The sequence below is a fragment of the Bos indicus genome, chromosome 4 (genome assembly GCF_029378745.1).
Source record: "Bos indicus isolate NIAB-ARS_2022 breed Sahiwal x Tharparkar chromosome 4, NIAB-ARS_B.indTharparkar_mat_pri_1.0, whole genome shotgun sequence".
NCBI classification, from domain to species: domain Eukaryota; kingdom Metazoa; phylum Chordata; class Mammalia; order Artiodactyla; family Bovidae; genus Bos; species Bos indicus.
Window position 1 is genome coordinate 23,083,084 of NC_091763.1, and position 23,439 is coordinate 23,106,522.

Consider the following 23,439-nt stretch of genomic DNA (forward strand, 5'->3'; position numbering starts at 1 on the left):
AATATCATGCCCTGAGTCCTTCAGGCTTCCACTTTGATATTCACAAGCCAGGATTATGAAATTTTAAAATCTATTCTCAAACTTTTATCTCTGACATGAACTTCAAGTATTTTGAAATTTAATAACTGAGATTTGTGACCCCTTCTTCCCTAACCTTATCATGAAGTAGTTGCTGTTGTTCAATCGCTAAGTCATGCCTAACTCTTTGCAACCCCATGGACTGCAGCATGCCAGGCTACCCTGTCATTCACGATCTCCCAGAGTAGAAGATGCACTAAAATACAGTTTGGAAAAAGGAAGAGCCTGGAAGTTAAATCAAAACTCTTCAAGGAATTAAAAACACAGCAAAGACTGATCCTCTAAAAAATATACAAAAAGAAAAGTATAAGGTAGTTCAGGAGCCTAAAACCCAGTCAAGTGAAACAAGAGAGAGCCATCCTTAGGAAGCAGTAACTCAGTCAATATCATTCTAAGGAACAGCAACAGCCAATCTAAAAGGCTGCTGCTGCTGCTGCTAAGTCGCTTCAGTTGTGTCCGACTCTGTGTGACCCCATAGACGGCAGCCCACCAGGCCCTGCCGTCCCTGGGATTCTCCAGGCAAGAACACTGGAGTGGGTTGCCATTTCCTTCTCCAATGCATGAAAGTGAAAAGTGAAAGTGAAGTCGCTCAGTCATGTCCAACTCTTAGCAACCCCATGGACTGCAGCCTTCCAGGCTCCTCCGTCCATGGGATTTTCCAGGCAAGAGTACTGGAGTGGGGGAGATGCAAAAACAGCAAAGGACAGAGAAAACGTCAAAAGTCAGGCCAGGAAACAAATCATGGAGTGCCTTATAAACTAGTAGGGATTTGAGAAATTAACGAGCTTGATAAAGGAAGGTGGGTTAACTCTCACCTTCCTTTGAGATCACTCTCAAAGAAGTTTCTGGAAAGACTCTCAGAATTTATTCATTATTTCATGATAACAAGAGGATCATTAAAGTAGTTGTTCCTTCTTGAGAAGTTCTGAGATGCAAGTCATTATCCCAATAGAGTTTGGGATAAAGAGCCAGGATTTTCCCCAAAATAACAATTTGCTCTTAAAATTTAAGTTGTCCTTTAAGTTACAATAGCCTGGTTTCCGAACCAGGTCATCTCAGTTCTGTCTATAGACATGAAATAGTGTCCATGTTATTTATATAACCTGTCTAAAGAAGATTATATGTAAAATCTAGCATTCCCTTTGTTACCCTCACCAACCCTTAGCAAATTATAGGCACCTAATAAGCACAGTGAAGATTTGAGTACCTGGGACAGGTTTCAAACTCAGCAACCATGGTTAGCAGTAACTGGTATTAATGAAACACAATCAGCATTAAAACTACTGAAATGTTGTTACCAGATATACAGGATCCAGAAAATGAAGAAGCAACTGGGAATTCCAACAGAAGATCTAAGTCAAGAACCAAAAGTGAGTGCCAGGAATAAGGGCAGGGCATGAAGATAGTGTGAAGACATCATTTACTCTTGACTATGCTTATGTCTGAAGGGCATGAGCTTTGGTTCTCCTACTGTGAAGTGTTTTGTGGACAGTAACCATGTCTACTACACGTCTACTACTACTACAAAATAAAGACAGCAATAGTTACAGAGCAGCCTTTCTTTACGGATTAAAGAAGATATATGATAAACTCAATTTAATGATGTGAATCCCAAAGGAAATCAACCATAAACATTCATTGGAAGGACTAATGCTGAAGCTGAAGTTCCAACACTTTGGCCACCTGATGTGAAGAGCCAACTGACTCACTGAAAAAGACCCTGATGCTGGAAAAGATGGAGGGCAGGAGGAGAAAGGGGTGACAGAGAATGAGGTGTTTGGATGGCATTACCAAATCACTGGACCGGAGTTTGAGCAAATTCCAGGAGATAGTGAAGGACAGGGAGGCCTGGCATGCTGCGTGCAGTCCACGGAGCTGTAGAGTCGGACATGACTGAGAGACCGAACAGCGGCAAAAACAAATGATGTGAAAGTGTTATTCCTAAATAAATAGTAGCTTCTATTAAGTGGTATTTTGTGATATTTTTCCCATTAAACTCTAAGCTGCTTTGAAACAAGACTTTAGTATTCTACATCATTGAATCCCTTCTGTGAAGGTTACAGAACATATCTCAGTATTCCTCTGGAAAGATATCAGTGTCCCCTCCCTTTGAATCTGACTAAGCCTTTGAATATTTCAACCAATAAAAAGTACAGTGAACATGAAACTCTGTGACTTCCAATACTAAGTGATACAGCGTTTCCCTGTCTTCTCAGGACACTAACTTTTGGAGGCCTGAGCTGCTGGTGTCCTAGACCACCAGACTCTGAAAATGCCCAGGCCACAGGGAGAAGTCATTTGTAGGTCACTGATAGTTAATTTTATGTGATAATTTGGTCACAGGGTGCTGCAATCAAACATCATGTCTGGGTGTGTTTGTGATAGTGTTTCTGGATGAGACTAGCATTTGAATTGGTGGACTCAGTAAAGTAAGGTATTCTCCCCATTGTGGGTAGGCACTCTCCATACTGTGAAGGACCTGAATAGAATAAAAGGCAAAGGAAAGAGGAATTTGCCCTTTTCCCCCTGCCTCACTGACTGAACCGGGACATTTTATCTCATCTTCTCTGGCCTTCAAACTGAGATTATCACCATCTGCTCCTCTGAGCCTTTGGCTCAGACTGAATTACACCACTGTTCTCCTGGGTCTCCAGACTGCAGAAGGTAAATTCTGGGACTTTTCAGTCACTACAGTCATATGGTTGATACCATATACTGGTTCTGTTTCTATGGAGAACACTGACTAGTAAATGCTTCAGATAAGGTCTCAGCCAACAACCGGCATCACCCACCATTGTTTAGTTGCTAAGTCGCATCCGACTCTTTGTGACCCCATGGACTGCTGCCTACTAGGCTCCTCTGTCCATGGGATCTTCCAGGCAAGAATACTGGAGTGGGTTGCCATTTCCTCTGCCAGGGGATCTTTCCAAGTGAGGGACCAAACCTGTGTTTCCTGCATTGGCAGGTGGATTCTTTACTGCTTAGCCACCAGGGAAGCCATGATCCCATCAAATCACTTCCAACCAGTGAGTCTTCCCAGCTGAAGACCAAGACGTGGTGAAACAGCGAAAAGCCATCCTTGCTTTATACTGTTTGTACTGCTGACCCATGGAAGCTATGCATATAACAAAATGGTTGTTTTACATTGCCAAGCCCTCAAGTAGTTTATTATTTAGCAATAGTAAAGGAAAGAGATTTTGATATGTGGAAGTGAAAGGCAGTAAATCAGAAAACATGTGACAACTGCCTTGGAACTGAAGGTTGAAAAGAATCTGGAAGAGACAGGATGACACTGACAAGACTTAGGATACTGCTAGGGAGGGCTTCAACAATAGAGGAAAAATGTTATTGGAAAAGGGAAGAAACTGAACTCCTATGGTGGCAAAGAGCTTGTTATGGAGCAATAACAAAGAGAATACCTTGGCAATTCTTAGCGTATTTTGGCCCCTTGTAAGTGTTTGCCAAACAAAATCTTAAAAAAATACAATAAAGTTATACCATGTTTGCTATTTTCCTTGATAGAAGCTGAGGTGGAGAGGGAGATAACTTCTAAGATGTTAAAATTAAAAATTCATAATAAGTCAAGATTTTTTGTACTTCTACTTTCTTAGTCTCCTCAGAAATTTATCCATTAAGGAAATATTTTTCCATGTTCTGGCTATTATAAACAGTGCTGCGATGAACATTGGGGAACACATGTCTCTTTCAATTCTAGATTCAAACCTAGATGTCCATCAGCAGATGAATGGATAAGAAAGCTGTGGTACATATACACAATGGAGTATTACTCAGCCATTAAAAAGAATACATTTGAATCAGTTCTAATGAGGTGGATGAAACTGGAGCCTATTATTCAGAGTGAAGTAAGCCAGAAAGAAAAACACCAATACAGTATACTAATGCATATATATGGAATTTAGAAAGAGGGTAACGACAACCCTGTATGTGAGACAGCAAAAGAGACACAGATGTATAGAACAGTCTTTTGGACTCTGTGGGAGAGGGAGGGGGGGATGATTTGGGAGAATGGCATTAAAACATGTATAATATCATATAAGAAACGAATCGCCAGTCCAGGTTCGATGCAGGATACAGGATGCTTGGGGCTGGTGCACTGGGATGACCCAGAGGGATGGTATGGGGAGGGAGGTGGGAGGGGGGTTCAGGATGGGGAACAGGTGTATACACGTGGCGGATGCATGTTGATGTATGACAAAACCAATACAACATTGTAAAGTAAAAAAAAATAATAATTTAAAAAAATTTTTTTTAAAAAGGAAATATTTTTCTTCATATTTTAGGGCTAGTACATAGAATAATGAGGGTGACTTAGATTCCCCACTTTGTGAAAATACTGGTCATATAGAAATACAAAGCAGAAAACACAAACTTCAAGATGCTGCATATTTGAGAATATCACCTTTTTCTCCAAAGAAAACTGTATGTGAGAAAACCTTTTTTTTAAAAAAAAAGTACCTGCCATTCAAGGTTAATCTTTTAGAATTAATTATATTTAGCCAGAAAATAATGCCGAACATATCCATATAAGAACATGTATTCCAAAAGGAAAAGCATTAGTAACTAATGCTTAGGTGGAGCAAGAAGGAATGGAGAGCATCTAATTAGTTCCAATTAGCCATGCAGGAGGATTACTCTCCAGGTAAAATTACCTTATAATGAGGTGATTAACCTCTTTGGAAAGAGTTCAAGATAGACTTACTTTACACTTAATATGTCTCATAAAGAACTGGTATAACAAGGGTCCTCAAGGATCCACGCCAGGGATAATTTTTAACAGGAATCAATAGATTTTATTTTGGAAAGCCCCCAAATATTTCTACTGTTATTACTGATGGAATAAATCCTAAAGCATCTGGATACTATAAATGAGGCATTTAAACTTCATATCAAATTAACTAACTTATCTGGGACTAACTTTATCTATACTAAAGAATGTAGGAATTGAACTCTTAATGAATTACAAATGCTAGCCTCTAGATTACCGATGAACAACTAAAGGAAAAAAATTTCTGTTCTTCACACTGGTCAGCGTTACAAGGTCTTTTGCCAAAATCTTTTGTCCACTGTCTAATTAGTGCGGTGGATCCCCTCAGCCCCTAGAGCACATTTGGTTCTTGTTACAGTTAGACTAATGCTAAACCGGGAAAGGGGCCTGAACACAAAGGAAAGAGAAGCTTCAGTATTTCCAACACTAAAACACTTGGTAAACTGAGGGCAGGGTTCTTAGAGCTCTATCCTCAATTCAGAGCTTAAAAAACAGCAGCTTCAACTTATGGCTAGGCTTATCTTTGGTTTTTCTCTTAAAATCGATCATTTATCATGGACTTCTTGAAATTATATATATATATATATATATATATATATATGTACACATTTATATATATTACATATATATATGCTGTCAGCTTAAACAAGAAATAATTTAGTGTTTCAATTTGATAATTATTTTCTGAAAGATTCCATGTACACATAGAATCTATAATAATGAGCAGAAATTCTTTTTAAATTGCCTTCAGTTTAAATTCTTCCCTGTAAGAAAATACTTTATATCTTTGATTATTTATGTCTTGGATTATTCAGTTGTGACTTTTTAGACATCATCTCTGAATTAACCACTGTTACTTCACAAATGTGGTTTCTTAATTTGGTATCCTAGGAATTGTGTTTGTGTGTGAGTCAAAAGTTTTGCATAAAACACTTGCAAATTCATGTAAAGCAAAAACACAAATCCTGAGAATAGAGAGGCAAAATCAAGGAGGAAAAATTTGGAATATTTGCATGGAGATGATATTAATAAAATATCTAAAAGTATCTTGCAAACAGAAACTAACACTGTTTCTTCTTCAGCTAAATCAGATAATATATAAGCAATATATTACAATACTCTTTAGAGCTCAATGTTCACCTTAGCTTGGGGGCCCCATAAAATATCCCTCTGTACTCTTACAATGTAGACTTTTCTCCCAGTTTACATTCTTCTGCAGGACCTAGAACCATTTATGGTTTTTGTATAACCCCAAATTCATTTTCCTCATTTGTCTTAGAGAGTTTAAAATTTTAACATCTGGTGCACTGCCCATCACATGAAAAGAACTACTTATTAAATGTCAACCAAATCAATAGCAGATACTGATATTTTATCCAACTTCAAGACCATCACTGTTCTTTTGTTACTCCTCTGCAGTGTCAAAAATAAACAAAACAAACAAACAAAAAAAAAGGGAGCAGGAATAAGAAAGCCGGAGAGAATGAAGAAAAGACAGAATGAGAGGCAAAGATGGAAGAAAAGTTACTGAATCTTTTCCTGATTTATGCTCCAGTTCTCACTAACTCTATTTCAAAGAGTTATCTTACAAACATGGTTTTGAACAACTCTGATATAAAAGTTAGCATTTCAGTTTAATGGTACCAGGAAATAATGCACAAAGATTCAGGGGAAGCGAATCTCTTGTGTCAGAGGGCACATGGCTTTAACTCGCTTAACCATTTACATTTCCATCTGCTCAGATCAGACACATATTTAATGAGTTTCAACATACAGATGAAACTATATGGATAGGATAGCATAGTAACTAAATTATTTTAAATTCTGTATTACAAATACAGCAATAAGACATACAATTATGAAAAACTTAATATATGTATGATATGAAAAGCTGAAACTCTCAGAAAATATATATAGCATAAGTGTACACAAATAAATAAATCTATGCAACACAAATGTACATTTGCATCCCCATGGACTATATAAGCCTGCCAGGGTCCTCTGTCCATGGAATTCTCCAGGCAAAAATATTGGAGTGGGTAGTCATTCCCTTTTCCAGGGAATCTTCCTGACCCAGGGATAGAATCTGGGTCTCCTGCATTGCAGGCAGATACTTTACCAACTGAGCCACCAGGGAAGGTGTGTATATATGTACACAGAAGTATAAATTTATAGTTTATATACCCATCCATTTAACTATGCAATATGTCTTATATGAGGATAATAGTTTAGCCATCTGGAAAAGCTGACCTAATAATGCTTATACAAAAAATGAAAGAAATGTTATTTAAATGATATAATTGAGTAGTCATTCTAAGTGCCAATGAAAAATGAGTACGTTTTGTTTTTAAACATAGATCAAAGTTGGCTAGGTACACAGAAAATAAAGACATAAAAATGCTTTAGGTCATGAGAATCTCATGGTATATAATTCTGTCCAAAATGTCCCTGTTCAATGTGAAAAATTCTAATGAATACAGCTTTATTCAAAATACTAAATGACAAATATTCAAAATTTTAATATCAATAGTGTCATTTCCCTAGTTGGTTTTTAAAAGATGGTATCATTTACAAATGTGGAAGTTTACAGTGAAACATAATCTGTATTTTTAAATAGAAAAAATGTTTCACTATGCAATAATGAAGTTGTCTTGACTGGTGGATGCAAAAGTGGGGTCAAAGGCCTAAAATACAATGCCACACAGAATTTGAACATTGCTTGTGAAGCTTTGAACATTTATTTTATTGAATTCTAAGAATATATCGGGCTTCCCAGGTGGCACTAGTGTTTAATGAACATAGCTGCCAATGCAGGAGACAAAAGAGACATGGGTTCAATCCCTGGGTCAGGATGATCCCCTGGAGAAGGAAATAGCAACCCATTCCAGTATTCTTGCCTGGAAAATTCCATGCAGAGGACTCTAGTGGGTTACAGTCAATGAAGTAGCAAAGAATTGGACTCAACTAATCAACTGAGCACACACACACAAGAATATATTATGACTGGTTTTGACTGATAAAAAATATTTGTGTAGTAAAATATCTCTTCAGGTTGTTATAATTTAGGCAAGATTTAATTTTATTGTCTTTTACTTAATATCACATGATATACAACTGCAAAACAATTATTGTATATACATGTATACACAGAGGTAAGACAGAGAGATCTTTTCTATTCACTCTTTAGTTAAACGCCATCACAGGGTACGTGCTGGCTCAGTCACTTCAGTCGTATCTGACTCTTTGCAACATTATGGATTCTAGCTCGCCAGGCTCCTCTGTCCACGGGGATTCTCCAGGCAAGAACATTGGAGTGGGTTGCCATGCCCTCCTCCGGGGGATCTTCCCCACCCAGGTATCAAACCCATGTCTCTTATGTCTCCTGCACTGGCAGACGGGTTCTTTACCAGTAGCGCCACATGGGAAGCCCAAGGTAATATTAATAACTGAGAATTACATATTGTTAACCTATAAAGTTGATAATACAAGTGTTACAACAAATCTATAAGTAAGCATGTGCTATTAATTAGCAAAGCATTCACAGTGCTCAGGGATTTATATAGTAAAAATTTGTTAACACTGCTGGCTGAGGTCTTGGGATATTAAATACATGAATACAGAAAAATCTTTTAGTACCTAAAAGAAAAGTTATTTAGAATCAAGACTCATTGTAGGCATACTTCAACTTTCTTTCCATTATCTTTCTTGGCAATAAGTAATTAAGATATTTCAAAAACAAATACACCACTTAATAATATATAATTTAATGAATAAATTTAGTAAATATCTATTCACTGCTCATTATATTCCATGCACTACATAGATACTAAAGTCCCAGAGAGAAAGAGTCTCATTCCATGATCTCCCAAAGCCTATTATCAGGGAAAGAAGTCAAGAATCACTCCACAGCATAAGTGTGTTCTTAAAGGCAGAGGCAAATCTTCTAAATTCATGTTGACTATTATTTTGAGCAATCTGCAGAGCACAAATTCTTTTCAAAGTTAGGTTTTATTAATATAGTGGTGGTGGCTTAGTCTCTAAGTCGTGTCTGACTCTTGCAACCACATGGACTGTAGCCCACCAGGCTCCTCTGTCCAAGGGATTCTCCAGGCAAAGAAACTGGAGTGGGTTGCCAATTCCTTCTCCAGGGGATCTTCCTGACCCAGGAATTGAACCTGGGTCTCCTGCATTTCAGGAAGATTCTCTACCAACTGAGCTGAAAGGGAAGCCCCTTATTAATACGGTAGTATCAAATTATTAGTCCGGAACACTAATTTTTCAGTTTTGTTTCTTCTCACATATTTAGAAGGCAAGGCTCTCTGTCATATCTTATATCATTACCTAGATTCTTAGTTAAAATGCATTATTAAAATTTACATACCAATTTAAGTTTTCTATTTACAGATTTCTTCATAAAACAGCAGAAAGTAGGACAGAAATAAGCCTCATACCTTTGAACAGGGGACTAAGAAAATGATCTTTGTTTCATTCAGAGAGTTAGAGACGAGATACTTTTAAGTGATCAACATGATATAATGAAACAGCATCTTTGTGGAGCACTGCTAGCCCTCGGTGTTTGATAGCAGGTGCATTAAGTGTTGTATGTTAAGAATTGGAATTTGTACTCTAAAAACAAGTTATGACTACATTATTAAGAAGTTTCTGCAAATCACTAAGGCTTTTTCTATAGTTAGCTGCATTTTGCATATTACTTATAAGTCCTTGTTAATTTTACACAGATTTATACATAGAATTCAACCATTTTCTCCAAATTATTATAACCCTTCATAATTATGTTAATATATATTTTAATGTGTTTATGTACAGTTAATTTTTTTAGGAAAAGCAAAAACTTAAAATGCTTCTTCTAAATAAATTGGGAAGGGTATAATGAATTTGAATTATGAGCAAAAGACATAGTATCACAGACACTTCAAGAATTATTTTTTCCAGCCTAAAAGAACAGAAATATTTATTTAAATTCAGTTTGATTAAAGACTATCTTAAAGTTTAGAAAGTTGAAAAGCACATTCCTTTTAACAGTTAACATAGATTTATGTAGAAATTTTGGAAAAAAATATGATATAAACCTCTCAACTAGCACTTGCTTAAGCACCACCAGAAAAATCATTATCTTTCCCAGTTCTTTCAATTTCTGTCGTAAGAAGCATAGAGAACAGAACTATATATTTTGGTAATTGATTTCCTTAAGATAATGTTAGAAACATCATGTTCTTTAAAATATAAATGAATTTCAAGGTGAGCATGCTAGAGGATAATATTAATGGCGTATGATTTATTGTGACAAGAGATCTGATCTGAAACACCATTATTAGGAATACTTAAAAAAATCCATTTGCAAATTCCTGAAAATACGAAAGTGCCATAGCTGAGCCTGTATCGATGTTGAAATGTAGAAAGTTGTCCTTGTGAGTATGGAAGTGCTTGTGCACACTATCTGGCCTTCCTCTTCATATAAATTTATTAGAAAATTTTCATATTCTGAATATGCTGCATTGTAGTGTGGGGAATTACCTAAATGCTCATAACACTGAGTGAAGGCAATCTACAAAAGTTCAGAGTCAATACATATGGATAGTTAACTTGGTAATGTATATAATTTTAGGGCTGACTGTTACCTTAAAAAAATAGTCAGTGATAATTCACTGAGCAACTACTGATATAGCTGGCAATCTTTGAACTCATACTAGAAACGTGTGAGCTGTGTCAATATAGAAGGGATTTTCTATGTTATTACCGTTCCAAATGAAATACTCCCTTTATTTAAGCGAGAGTTACTTTTGACGTAAATTTACACTTACGCTTCAGTAAGATGCAGTTTTACATCTTCTAAACTTGGGATACATAAGCACATTGTAGTCAATGATATCTAACCACATGTTAGGCAGTGAGCAATGTCATAGATTAGTACTGCAGTTAATAATAAAAAACTTAAATAGACATATATGAATAATAGAAGTCTTCATTATTAAAATAATTAAAACTATTCTGGAGAACAGAATTGATTAGCTTCGAAGGAGCATTATAAATACTGGCATTCTAATAAAGGCCATCAAACGAGCATCTCATAAATATATCGATACACTGCTCTGTACTCTTCTCCTTTCTCCCTCCCCATTGCACATGTCTCTCTTTCTGTTTCTCTGGTTTTCTCCACTCTCTCCCTCATCCTATCTCTGTTGAATAAGTTTGGAACAAAAATTTTCCCCCTTAAGCATATTTTAATGCATAGATGGGCTTTTAAATTGTAAAACTCCTAAAGGGGTGCACTGCATGCAGCATTTCTCAAGTAGCATCTTTTTGGCTTGAAACCTATTTTAATATATGAATATCAACACATGAAAGACTCATAGAATGGCACTGGGGTAAGCATAAGATAGTTGATTCTATAATATGGCTTTATGTGCTTTAACAAATGTGTTCATTTCCAGTACATTCAAGGTGGATCATCAAGTGCTAAAATACTTACAAAGTAAATGTAATTTTATTGTTACATCATTTTTACATAAATTTCATGAAATAAAATTAAATCTTGTAAAATGAAAATGTATATTCTAGATATAAAGAAAAATGGTGTAAAGTTTTAAAGAAGTTACTTTTGACTTAATTTTGTAATATAGATGGCATAAAATTAAAATACTGCAATAAAAATTCAGTATCCATCCCATCCACTTCTTTCCCTTTTCCAGAAGAAACCAAAGTTGAAAGATTTTTGCAAATCTTTCTAAAGATATTATATGCACATATACATATTTATTACATACTTTCTTTCCATTTTCCTTAAGACAAAATCATAGATGCTTGAACTATGAAAGAAAAAGTAAACCATAGCATCATGATTTATCATCTGTAGGGTAGGAAGATCTCAAGGTGATACCTGGGGTACATTTTAGAAATACATTTTCATATGTCTTGCTAAAACATTTAATATAGATCAATATAATGAAAAATTAGATAGGATCTTGCATGAAACTATTTAATATGATAATTTTTATATAAAGTAGTACACTAAAGTCTATTGTTAAAACATCTAAAATAGATTTAAAATACATTCATGTATTATGGAATCACATGGAAGAAAAGTATGTCAATCTCCTGGTGTATAACAAAACTGAAATAAACAGAAGAATTTTCAGTACTTGTAAGTGTTCTATAACACTCATGTTATAATGTCAACCTAGCCAAATAGAGAGATCCCAGGGCCTTTGACTTTGAACATTAATATATAAATCACTTAAATATGTATATATAAATGTTGACTATTATTTTGTAACTGTGAAATGAACAGAGTAGAAATGGGTATAATTAAACAAAATATACTTTTGCCCAAAATTTCCTGGGTAGTGGGGTGGAGATGGCCATATTTCCTTCTAGAAATGGGGAAGATAACAAAGCCCATCTTTCTCAATTTCCCTGAATATCAGCAAAAGTCAGTATCTACATTTCTGAGGAAATAATGTCTGTGTATTGTTATAGCAGCAAAACTAATTTTGGCTTTCAAGGGCTTTTGCTCTGAAGAGAAAGTCTTTAACAGTAGTTTTTGTCAGCACTTATATCTCTCTGGTTAATTTTCCATTTAGCTGAAGCCAATACAGGACTGATAGTACAAAAATTAGAGGTCTTATATGATACCTGTGGAATGTACAGTTACTCAGCATGACCAAATCAGAGCCGCATGATTCTCCTTCAGATTTAGGATGATCCCCCCTCACATACTGGGCCACGTAAAGGCTTCCAGTGTATCCTAATAACTACCTTCACCTTATACTTGATATCTGTCTTCTCAGTATGAAAATGGACCAAAGATGACCACATTGTATTCCCCATTATAACCTCCCTAAAATTTAGCAAGGAAAATTAAATATGTTTACATTTATGTCTTAATACTTATACACATGCCAAGCCCTATTCAGTCATTCACATGTTAAATGCTTTATATCATACAGTGACCCTTTTTATGACACAGTCCATCAACAGCAACCATAATTACAATGAATCATTTTTTCATCTTACCTACTATTGAATTTTTCTGGGTGTTTCTCTCTCATGATATGGAATCTGTGTGCAATGGAAGCATCCTAAGGAGAGAAAGAGAAACAAAAGACAGGACAGTTTATGATCCTAATATCTTGTGGAAACAATTAAAAGAGAAAAAATTAAAGAATAATAGTTTAAATTAACCTTTCCTAAAAAATACCATTGTCAAGAAGATATTGTGTAATTAGGCAGAAACAAGTAATACACGTAAATTCTGTACAAGTATGAATTAGTCACTGTTGGTTACTTTTCATATTTACTTCAAGGAATTAATTTCTATATAATGCATACACCTCCTCTACATGCTTTTGGTCTATGCTTAAAGAATGTTTAAAATAGTTCATTTGTACATAAATGCCAAAAAATATTTAAAATTCTTGTTATACAAAAGCTAGAAAGATGGTGTAAGTGGAGAAATGATTGAGTGCAGAAGCTCTTACTCTCCTCATCTTTTGAGATTAATTATGGCAAAAAATATAATGTGAATGTTTCTATCTAGTACAGGTAAGTTTGATACATGACTTCAAAGTTTGTTAAGAGTGTACTGGATGTGTAGTTATTAACTGCTCATTCCACAAGCTACTTTCGGACTTATCTTGATTACCAGAGAAAAATAACAAAGGGGAAATTTACTTTTGGAAAATTGGTGACAAGTGTATCTAAACTCTGAGATCCCAAATATACCAGTTCCACACCCTAATGGATGTTTCTTCCATTTAGGAAATGCATTCAGAATTTCTATGACACAGAATCACACAATATGTGAGACTGGTGGAATATTGTGATTCATGCTTCTCAACTTGCTGTTCTTTCTGACTTTTAATAGTTGTCTCTATTATTCTAAGCAAGGAGATATTTTCCCTTTCTTCATCGACACATGATTAATCACTCCAATGAGAAACTAATATATTTACCAGTCATCTCAGAAGAAATGGGGCAATTTTAGCGAATAACTGTTAATTTTGTTTCCTAGTAGGGATAAAGAAAAAGAAAAACCAAACACAAAGGAAATAAAGAAGCTGTGTATTTGAAAGAATCCTGAAAACACTAATCAAGGATTAAAAGTCTAATGAATGAAATGAAAAGGCTAATGTGCTTACTCATGCATAACAAAGCATTAGCCACAAGAGAGGGACCAATGCCCTCTGCAGATGGCAGACAGAGCGCTGCTTTCCCCCAAGATAGAGATGTGATAGAACTCTAAATGTTTTTGTATATTTTATCGTCTAAAAAGTGTTGAGTAATTGAATTAATCCACAATGGTAAAGGACATGAAGGTATAGACAGATGTGTACTGAAACAACACTTGCAAAATAAAAGTTATTGAAAAACTCTATGTTTTGATATTCTGATATAATTTTGTTATACATACATGGTCAATTTCCTGGTTTGCTAAGTATGAATATCAAGGTGTTCACTCTTATTAGTCCAGTAGCTTTGAAAAAAATTTTTCACTAATAACTCATAAAAATACATTTTAAATAAAGCAAAGTTCTGTTGCTATGGTATGAAATTATAGGAAAAATCTGAGTTGGGCTATTATTGGTGTATTATACAGCATTATCATTAATTAATTTTTTAAAATCATTTATTTTGATTTTATCCCTAATCTGGTTCAAAATCGATTTGGAATACCTTATTATGTAGTTAAATGCCTTCATCCAATAGACTATTTAAACAAAACTAAAGAAACATGAATCGAGTACTAAGAATGAATGGTCAATATTAGTTATCCACAGGGATATGATCAGTGAATTTACCTCTGCTTGAATTATTTGTTTCTAAGTTATAGAAGTGAAACTTTTAAAAGTAGATTGCTTCATAAGCATATATTTTTGCAATAATAGATCTCTTCCTTTCCAAAACAACATAAATAGGACAGATGGAGGGAGGCAGGGAGGGAGAAGAAGAGAAGAGAAAGGAGAGGATCAGATCAAAAGACCATTTATGTAGACTGGACTATAACTGACTAAATTCCTAGAAATACAGAACAACACACAGCCAAAGACAAACTTCGACTTAGCTCCTCTATTTCCAAGACACTCAGGCAATGAATCATGTAGGAAAGAGACGGGGGAAATAAAAGCTAGTGAAGAACACTGGCATGCCTTTTCCTTGTGTTGAATGGGTCCCACCACAAAGAGAGAGCTGGCATTGCTGAGTAAAGGATGGATAAGGAACAATGACAGCAGGTGTTCATTTGGATGAAAATTCAGACTAAATTCCCATGGGACCCTGTCCCTTTGGCTTAACCCCAAGAGGCTTCAAAGAGAACTGCCAAACCCTGCAAACTTACCCAGCAGCCATATTTCAGGGACACTAAAGGTTCTCTAAGAAGACCAAATAATAAAACACAGGCTTCCCAAGTGGCGCAGTGGTAAAGAACCTGCCTGCCAATGCAGGAGATGTAAGAAACATGGGTCTCATCCCTGGGTCAGGAAGATTCCCCAGAGGAGGAAATAGCACTCACTTCAGTATTCTTGTTTGGAAAATTCCATGGACAGAAGAGCCAGATGGGCTAAAGTCCATGGGTTCACAAGAGCTGAACACTACTGAATGTGCACACACACACAGTGTTGGTTTTTTACATGAACTTTGCCCTTTCAGGCTCTCTATATTGCAGTTTTTAGGAAACAAAACTTAAACTGGCATCTCTTTCATATCCTAGAATGGTTAAATGTTGAGTTCAGACAGACTTTCACTTTTAAGACTTGTTACTTTGAGCAAATTACTTATTTACCATGAGTCACGGTTTTCTTATCTTTACAAGAAGATACTAATACCCCTTTATAAATGTACTGTGGTGAGATATTTTTCGATTATTTTGTATAGCAATTGCAATAGTCTTCTGTATAACTGGGGTATTCATATATTCTACACCCACATTAGAATGTTACTGAAAGTTAAGGAGAACGCTAAAAAATAGTTGAATTTGATAATTTTGAAAGATATATTTACTGACTCTCAATTTGGTTTTATTATTTCCTGAATTTTAAAAAAATTTCATCTTAATTTAAAAAATAAAATCAGATAGAGAAAATAAAACTTATTCATTTTTTTAAAAGCAAAAAAAATTAAATCTCATTAGGTTGATTTTCAAAGCAGAGTATTTTGTGTAGTACTTTATAATTTATATATATGTAAATATGTACATATGTGTGTGCATATATATGCATACATATATAAATATGTATATATACAAATATATATACACATGCATACAAATATATCAAAGAATTAGCTTCTTAGCCATATCTACCTTTAATACTCTGTACTGGTATTTTTCTAAAGACTAATTTTTTTCTTTTCCTATGAGAGCTTATTATTTTTTTAAAAAATGAAGTTAACTTAAATCTCCAAAGTGGCATTTTAAGTTATGAAAAAGTTGATTATTTTCTGTAGGTTATAACATTTTAAATAGAGCAAACAAAATTTCTGAGATATCTATAAACAGCAAACTCTACTAAGAAGAGGACATTATCAATACTAATCTTTTACTTGAGGTGTAAAATATACTTACCCAAATATTATCATAGGTACTATATTTTTAATTCATTTAAAGAATATTTCTGACAATTATTTTTACAAAACTTGACAAATAATTTATTTCTGAATATTATAGCAAATTAAACATTTTCTCAATTCCATTACAGTTTAGGATAGAATATAAATCTAATGAATGACAAATGGATATTATCAAGAGTTATTCCAAATGCAACCATAGAATTTAAAATTAAACTTTGTATACTAGATGAATTTTCACTGATTTCCTGAAATAGTTCAGTTCCTCCTTAGTTTTGGATGAATAAATGACTTCCTGTGTGTGTTTTTTTTTCTTTAATAACTGCGATTTCTTCAAGAGCTTCAAGAGCTGAAATGTGTGATGTTCCATTTGTTATTTTTTGAATATTTTTCAAAGATTTTCAAATGAAATTTTGATGTATTATTTACATATAATAAAGTTTACCAATTTTAAGTGTACAATTAAATGTCCTGAGGAAGGTTTTAATAACTACTGTCAACAATCACGATACACAAAATTTCCATCACCCCAAAAGTTCCATAAGGCCCTTTGCATTTATGTACTTTCATACATATATACATATACAAATCATTGATTTGCTGTCTTTATAGCTTGTCTTTTCTAATATTTCCTATAAATGGAAATTAAAAGTACTCTCATGTCTGGCTTCTTTCATTTACTATAATGTCTTTAAGATTCAGTCATTTGTTCCAATGTCAGGGGTTTGTCCCTTTTAATTGCTAAGTAGTATTCTATTAAATAAGTATACCGCAAGCTGTTTGTTTATTCATTAATTGCTGACATTTGGCTTTTATGCATAAAAGTGCTATAATCTTTTGAGCACAATTCTTTTTGTACACATGTGTGATTATGCCTTTGTGTAAAAACTTAGGAATGAGACTGCTGTGTTCGATGGTATGAGTATATTTAACTTTATATAAAATAAAAACATCACCTTATTTTTCAAAGTACTTGTACCATTTTGCATTCCTACTAGTAAAGTATGTGAGTTCCAGTTACTCGACATCTTTACCCACACTCCACATCTACAGCCAGTCTTGATAGACTTTTTAAATTTTACCCTCCTAAGAAACAGTATTCTGTTTTAGAGCGTTAACCCTTATTGAGTCACACTATCTGCTTCAGTACAAGGGTCTATCAATTCTGGCAAAATTATAGGATTTCAAGGTTCTGGTACAGATTTAATAAATGCTTCCAGCTTTATCACAATTCATTCATTCTCACAGCTGTTAGATATCTTCTCAGCTTTGCTATACTCAACAATTACAAAAGAGCAATGAGCACTTTGAAAGTCCATTTGTGCGTTCAACTCAACACTCATCCCATGCACAGCCTCAAGGATTTCAAAGGATTTTTTTTTTTTTAATTCCTTCAAAAGATTTTCAGAGAATATCTTAGGGTATCTCTTTTTAAAGAACTAGAGCTCTCAAATTGATTATGATCTCTTTTTTTTTTTTTGTTAAAGTGAAGTAAAATTGTTAGTTGCTTCAGTCTCTCCAACTCTTTGTGACCCTATGGACTGTAGCCTTGGGGGTTCCTCTGTCCATGGGATTCTCCAGGCAAGAATACTGGAATGGGTTGCCATGCCCTCCTCTAGGGGAACTTTCAGACCCAGGGACTGATATGTAGTATTAGTTAGTTAGTTGCTCAGTCATGTCCAACTCTTTGCAATCCCATGTACTGTAGCCTGCCGGGCTCTTCTGTCCATGGAATTATCCAGGCAAGAATATTGGAGTGGGTAGCCATTCTCTTTTCCAAGGGATCTTCCCGACCCAGGTATTGAACCTGAGTCTCCTGCATGGCAGCAGATTCTTTACCATCTGAGCCACCAGGGAAGCCAATATACTTTAAATAAAAGCAATATTTAAAAATTCAATGTATATAAAAGTATATGAAATGTGAAAGACCCACTTTTCCCCAATTTTAATTCTGAGAGATAATAACCAAGGTCCTTGCTATGCATCATTTTGAAAACAGCCTATCTAAAAATCATAAATGTATGAAAATACATATGCACAACTGTATATTTACAAAAATAGACATACAAACTGCGCTGAAACTTGGATTTTTTTTTCACTTATCAATAAAGCATATACATATCCAGGAAACAGGAATTTTCCTAATGTTTTTAATGCCAGTAGCCTATTGCCCTTAATAGATGTGCTATTATTTATGCAGCTATCTCCTTTTTGTAGTGGTTTGGGTTTACTATTTTGCTACCAAAATTAATATATAATGTTTTGTTACCAAATTCTATACAACCTTCATGCATCTCTGTGAATATATATTTACAACAAATACTCAGAAGTGGAATTCCTGGCTGAAAGTGTAGGTAAGTATTATGTTTTATTGTGTAGCGAAAAATTACTCTCTAAAATGTTAACACATTCCCACTAACAGTGTCTAACGTGACTAGTCATCATTAAGATTATCAACTTCTGAATTTGATGGGCTAAAAAGTATTGACACAATTGTTTAAATAAAGTTTTGTCATTGTTGATTGAAGTTGATGATCTTTCCATATGATTTTGTTCATATTTATTGATTTGTGGACTACCTACTTAAGTATGTTATCCATTTGGTCTATGTACATTAAGAAACTATTTATGTTAATAACCATAGTGAGGAAATAGTACTTAAATATTTACTACTACTGACAGAATGTGGTCCACTGGAGAAGGGAATGACAAACCACTTCAGTATTCTTGCCTTGAGAACCCCATGAACAGTATGAAAAGGCAAAATGATAGGATAATGAAAGAGGAACTCCCCAGGTCAGCAGTATGCTGACCCCAATATGCTACTGGAGATCAGTGGAGAAATAACTCCAGAAAGAATGAAGGGATGGAGCCAAAGCAAAAAGAATACCCAGTTGTGGATGTGACTGGTAATAGAAGCAATGTCCGATGCTGTAAAGAGCAATATTGCATAGGAACCTGGAATATCAGGTCCATGAATCAAGGCAAATTGGAAGTGGTCAAACAGGAGATGGCAAGAGTGAACGTCGACATTCTCAGAATCAGCAAACTGAAATGGACTGGAATGGGTGAATTTAACTCAGATGACCATTACATCTACTACTGTGGGTAGGAATCCCTCAGAAGAAATGGAGCAGCCATTATGGTCAACAAAAGAGTCCGAAATGCAGTACTTGGATGAAATGTCAAAAACGACAGAATGATCTCTGTTCATTTCCAAGGCAAACCAATATCACAGTGATTCAAGTCTATGCCCTAACCAGTAATGCTGAAGAAGTTTAAGTTGAATGGTTCTATGAAGACCTACAAGACCTTTTAGAACTAACACCCAAAAAAGATGTCCTTTTCATTATAGGGGACTGGAATGCAAAAGTAGGAAGTCAAGAGATACCTGGAGTAACAGGCCAATTTGGCCTTGGAGTACAGAATGAAGCAGGGCAAAGGCTAATAGAGTTTTGTCAAGAAAATGCACTGGTCATAGCAAACACCCTCTTCCAACAACACAAGAGAAGACCCTACATATGGACATCACCAGATGATCAACATTGAAATCATATTGATTATATTCTTTGCAGCCAAAGATAGAGAAGCTCTATACAGTTAACAAAAACAAGACCAGGAGCTGACTGTGGCTCAGATCATGAACTCCTTATTGCCAAATTCAGACTAAAATTGAAGACAGTAGGGAAAACCACTAGACCATTCAGGTATGACCTAAATCAAATCCTTTATGATTATACAGTGGAAGTGAGAAATAGATTTAAGGGACTAGATCTGATAGATAGAGTGCCTGAAGAACTATGGAATGAGGTTCGTGACATTATACAGGAGACAGGGATCAAGACCATCCCCATTGAAAAGAAATGCAAAAAAGCAAAATGGCTGTCTGGGGAGGCCTTACAAATAGCTGTGAAAAGAAGAGAAGTGAAAACCAAAGGAGAAAAGGAAAGATACAAGCATCTGAATGCAGATTCCAAAGAATAGCAAGAAGAGATAAGAAAGCCTTCCTCAGCGATCAATGCAAAGAAATAGAGGAAAACAATAGAATGGGAAAGACTAGAGATCTCTTCAAGAAAGTTAGAGATACCAAGGGAACATTTCATGCAAACATGGGCATAATAAAGGACAGAAATGGTATGGACCTAACAGAAGCAGAAGATATTAAGAAGAGGTGGCAAGAATACACAGAAGAACTGTACAAAAAAGATCTTCACGACCAAGATAATCACGATGGTGTGATCACTTATGTAGAGCCAGACATCCTGGAACGTGAAGTCAATTGGGCCTTAGAAAGCATCACTACGAACAAAGCTAGTGGAGGTGATGGAATTCCAGTTGAGCTATTTCAAATCTTGAAAGATGATTCTGTGAAAGTGCTACACTCAATATGCCAGCAAATTTGGAAAACTCAGCAGTAGCCACAGGACTGGAAAAGGTCAGTTTTCATTCCAATCCCAAAGAAAACCAATGCCAAAGAATGTTCAAACTACCACACAATTGCACTCATCTCACACACTAGTAAAGTAATGTTCAAAATTCTTCAAGCCCGGCTTCAGCAATACGTGAACCATGAACTTCCAGATGATCAAGCTGGTTTTAGAAAGGCAGAGGAACCTGAGATCAAATTGCCAACATCCGCTGGATCATGGAAAAAGCAAGAGAGTTCCAGAAAAGCATCTATTTCTGCTTTATTGACTATGCCAAAGCCTTTGACTGTGTGGATCACAATAAACTGTGGAAAATTCTGAAGGAGACAGCAATACCAGACCACCTGACCTGCCTCTTGAGAAATTTGTATGCAGGTCAGGAAGCAACAGTTAGAACTGGACATGGAACAACAGACTGGTTCCAAATAGGAAAAGGAGTACGTCAAGGCTGTATATTGTCACCCTGCTTATTTAACTTATATGCAGAGTACATCATGAGAAACGCCGGGCTGGAAGGAGCACAAGCTAGAATCAAGATTACCGGGAGAAATATCAGTAACCTCAGATATGCAGATGACACCACCCTTATGGCAGAAAGTGAAGAGGAACTCAAAAGCCTCTTGATGAAAGTGAAAGTGGAGAGTGAAAAAGTTGACTTAAAGCTCAACATTCAGAAAACAAAGATTATGGCATCCAGTACAGTGGAAACAGTGGCCGACTTTATTTTTCTGGGCTCCAAACTCACTGCAGATGGTGACTGCGGCCATGAAATTAAAAGACGCTTCCTCCTTGGAAGGAAAGTTATGACCAACCTAGATAGCATATTCAAAAGCAGAGACGTTACTTTGCCAACAAAGTCCGTCTAGTCAAGGCTTTGGTTTTTCCAGTTGTTATGCATGGATGTGAGAGTTGGACTGTGAAGAAAGCTGAGCAACGAAGAACTGATGCTTTTGAACTGTGGTGTTGGAGAAGACTCTTGAGAGTCCCTTGGACTGCAAGGAGATCCAACCAGTCTATTCTGAAGGAGATCAAGTCTGGGAAATCTTTGGAAGGAATAATGCTAAAGCTGAAACTCCAGTACATTGGCCACCTCATGCGAAGAGTTGACCATTGGACAAGACTCTGATGCTGGGAGGGATTGGGGGCAGGAGTAGAAGGGGACGACAGAGGATGAGATGGCTGGATGGCATCACTGACTCGATGGACGTGAGTCTGAGTGAACTCCGGGCGATGGTGATGGATAGGGAGGCCTTGCGTGCTGCAATTCATGGGGTCGCAAAGAGTTGGACATGACTGAGCAACTGAACTGAACTGAACTGAACTACTGAAGCACTGTTTTAAAAGCTTTATAGTAGTATTTCATTTAATCCCATAAAAAATTTTATGAGCTAACTATTGTTATCTAGCATTACAAATTAGGAAATAGGATTACAGAACTTTTAATCATCCCAGACCATATGAGAAAGGGATATAGAATTATCAATTGAATAAAAGAAATATCTTTAGAATGCAGGCATTTCATGCCCTTTTCACTAATATAGAAAAAGCCATGCATTGCAAATATTTCACAAGTCTGTTTTTTTACTTTTTACTTTGTAGAGTTTAAACTGTATTTCAGTTATATCAACATTTTCTGAGTTTTGAGTCATGCTTAGAAATCTCTTTCTTTTCTCCAATTTAGGAATAATACTACTTTTTGTATATCTTGCCATTATTGTTAGGGGAAGCACACTGATTGAAACCTCCCAACCTAGCCAGGCACCACAGTAACCATTTGCATGAGTTTTATGACAAGAGATCCTGATAAGGAATATGGAACTAATAAGCCACCACCAACCAGAAGAGTTCAGGAAAGGTCTAAAGGAGACACCGTGTGTCCGTCCACTTCCCCGAATCCCTCTCATTAGCATCCATCTTGGCTGAGCGATGAGTGCACCACCAGGAAAGACTCTGAATTAGAATGATTGGCCAAAGACCACAGAAAACTAATCCCATCACCATAAAGCCCGAGACTGCGAGCCACGCGGCAGAGCAGTTCTCCTGGGTTCCCTTACCCTACTGCTCTCCACTCGGACGTCCTTTCCCAATAAAATCTCTTGCTTTGTCAGCACATGTGTCTCCTTGGACAATTCATTTCCGAGTGTTAGACAAGAGCCCAGTTTTGGGCCCTGGAAGGGGTCCGCCTTCCTGAAACACTATGACTTCATATTTTACAGTGTCATATCTGAATCTTTTCATATTATTTTGGCATAAGAGTTAAGCAGAAATTTTGCCGAATTTTTGCCAAAATACATATTATTTATGTTAATACAAGTTTGTCAACAGTTCATGTTTCCCTCTTTGTTTGAAAGATACACTTATATATAATAAATGTCCATCTCTGCATTTCTCTGTTACTCTGAACCAGTATACCAAATTATTTCAATTATTGTAATTCTGGAATCAATTTTCATATTTTTGGGGCAAGGATCATATTCCTCATTTAACTCTTTTAAAAATGTATGATTATTTAGAAGATTTGGTAAAATTTGACATCATTTTTATTCACATTACCTTGCTATGAATATT

At 35.7% G+C, this 23,439-nt stretch overlaps 1 protein-coding gene across 8 annotated transcripts in view; it reads right to left on the bottom strand.

Moving 5' to 3' along the window:
* DGKB (diacylglycerol kinase beta) overlaps nucleotides 1–23,439 on the bottom strand; it is an 870,186-nt gene that overhangs the window by 364,491 nt on the left and 482,256 nt on the right. For all 8 annotated transcript variants that reach the window (XM_019958478.2, XM_019958484.2, XM_019958481.2 and 5 more), the window contains one exon: nucleotides 12,899–12,963. In XM_019958478.2, coding sequence (XP_019814037.1) covers nucleotides 12,899–12,963 — 65 coding nt within the window. The remainder of the gene's footprint in view (nucleotides 1–12,898; nucleotides 12,964–23,439) is intronic.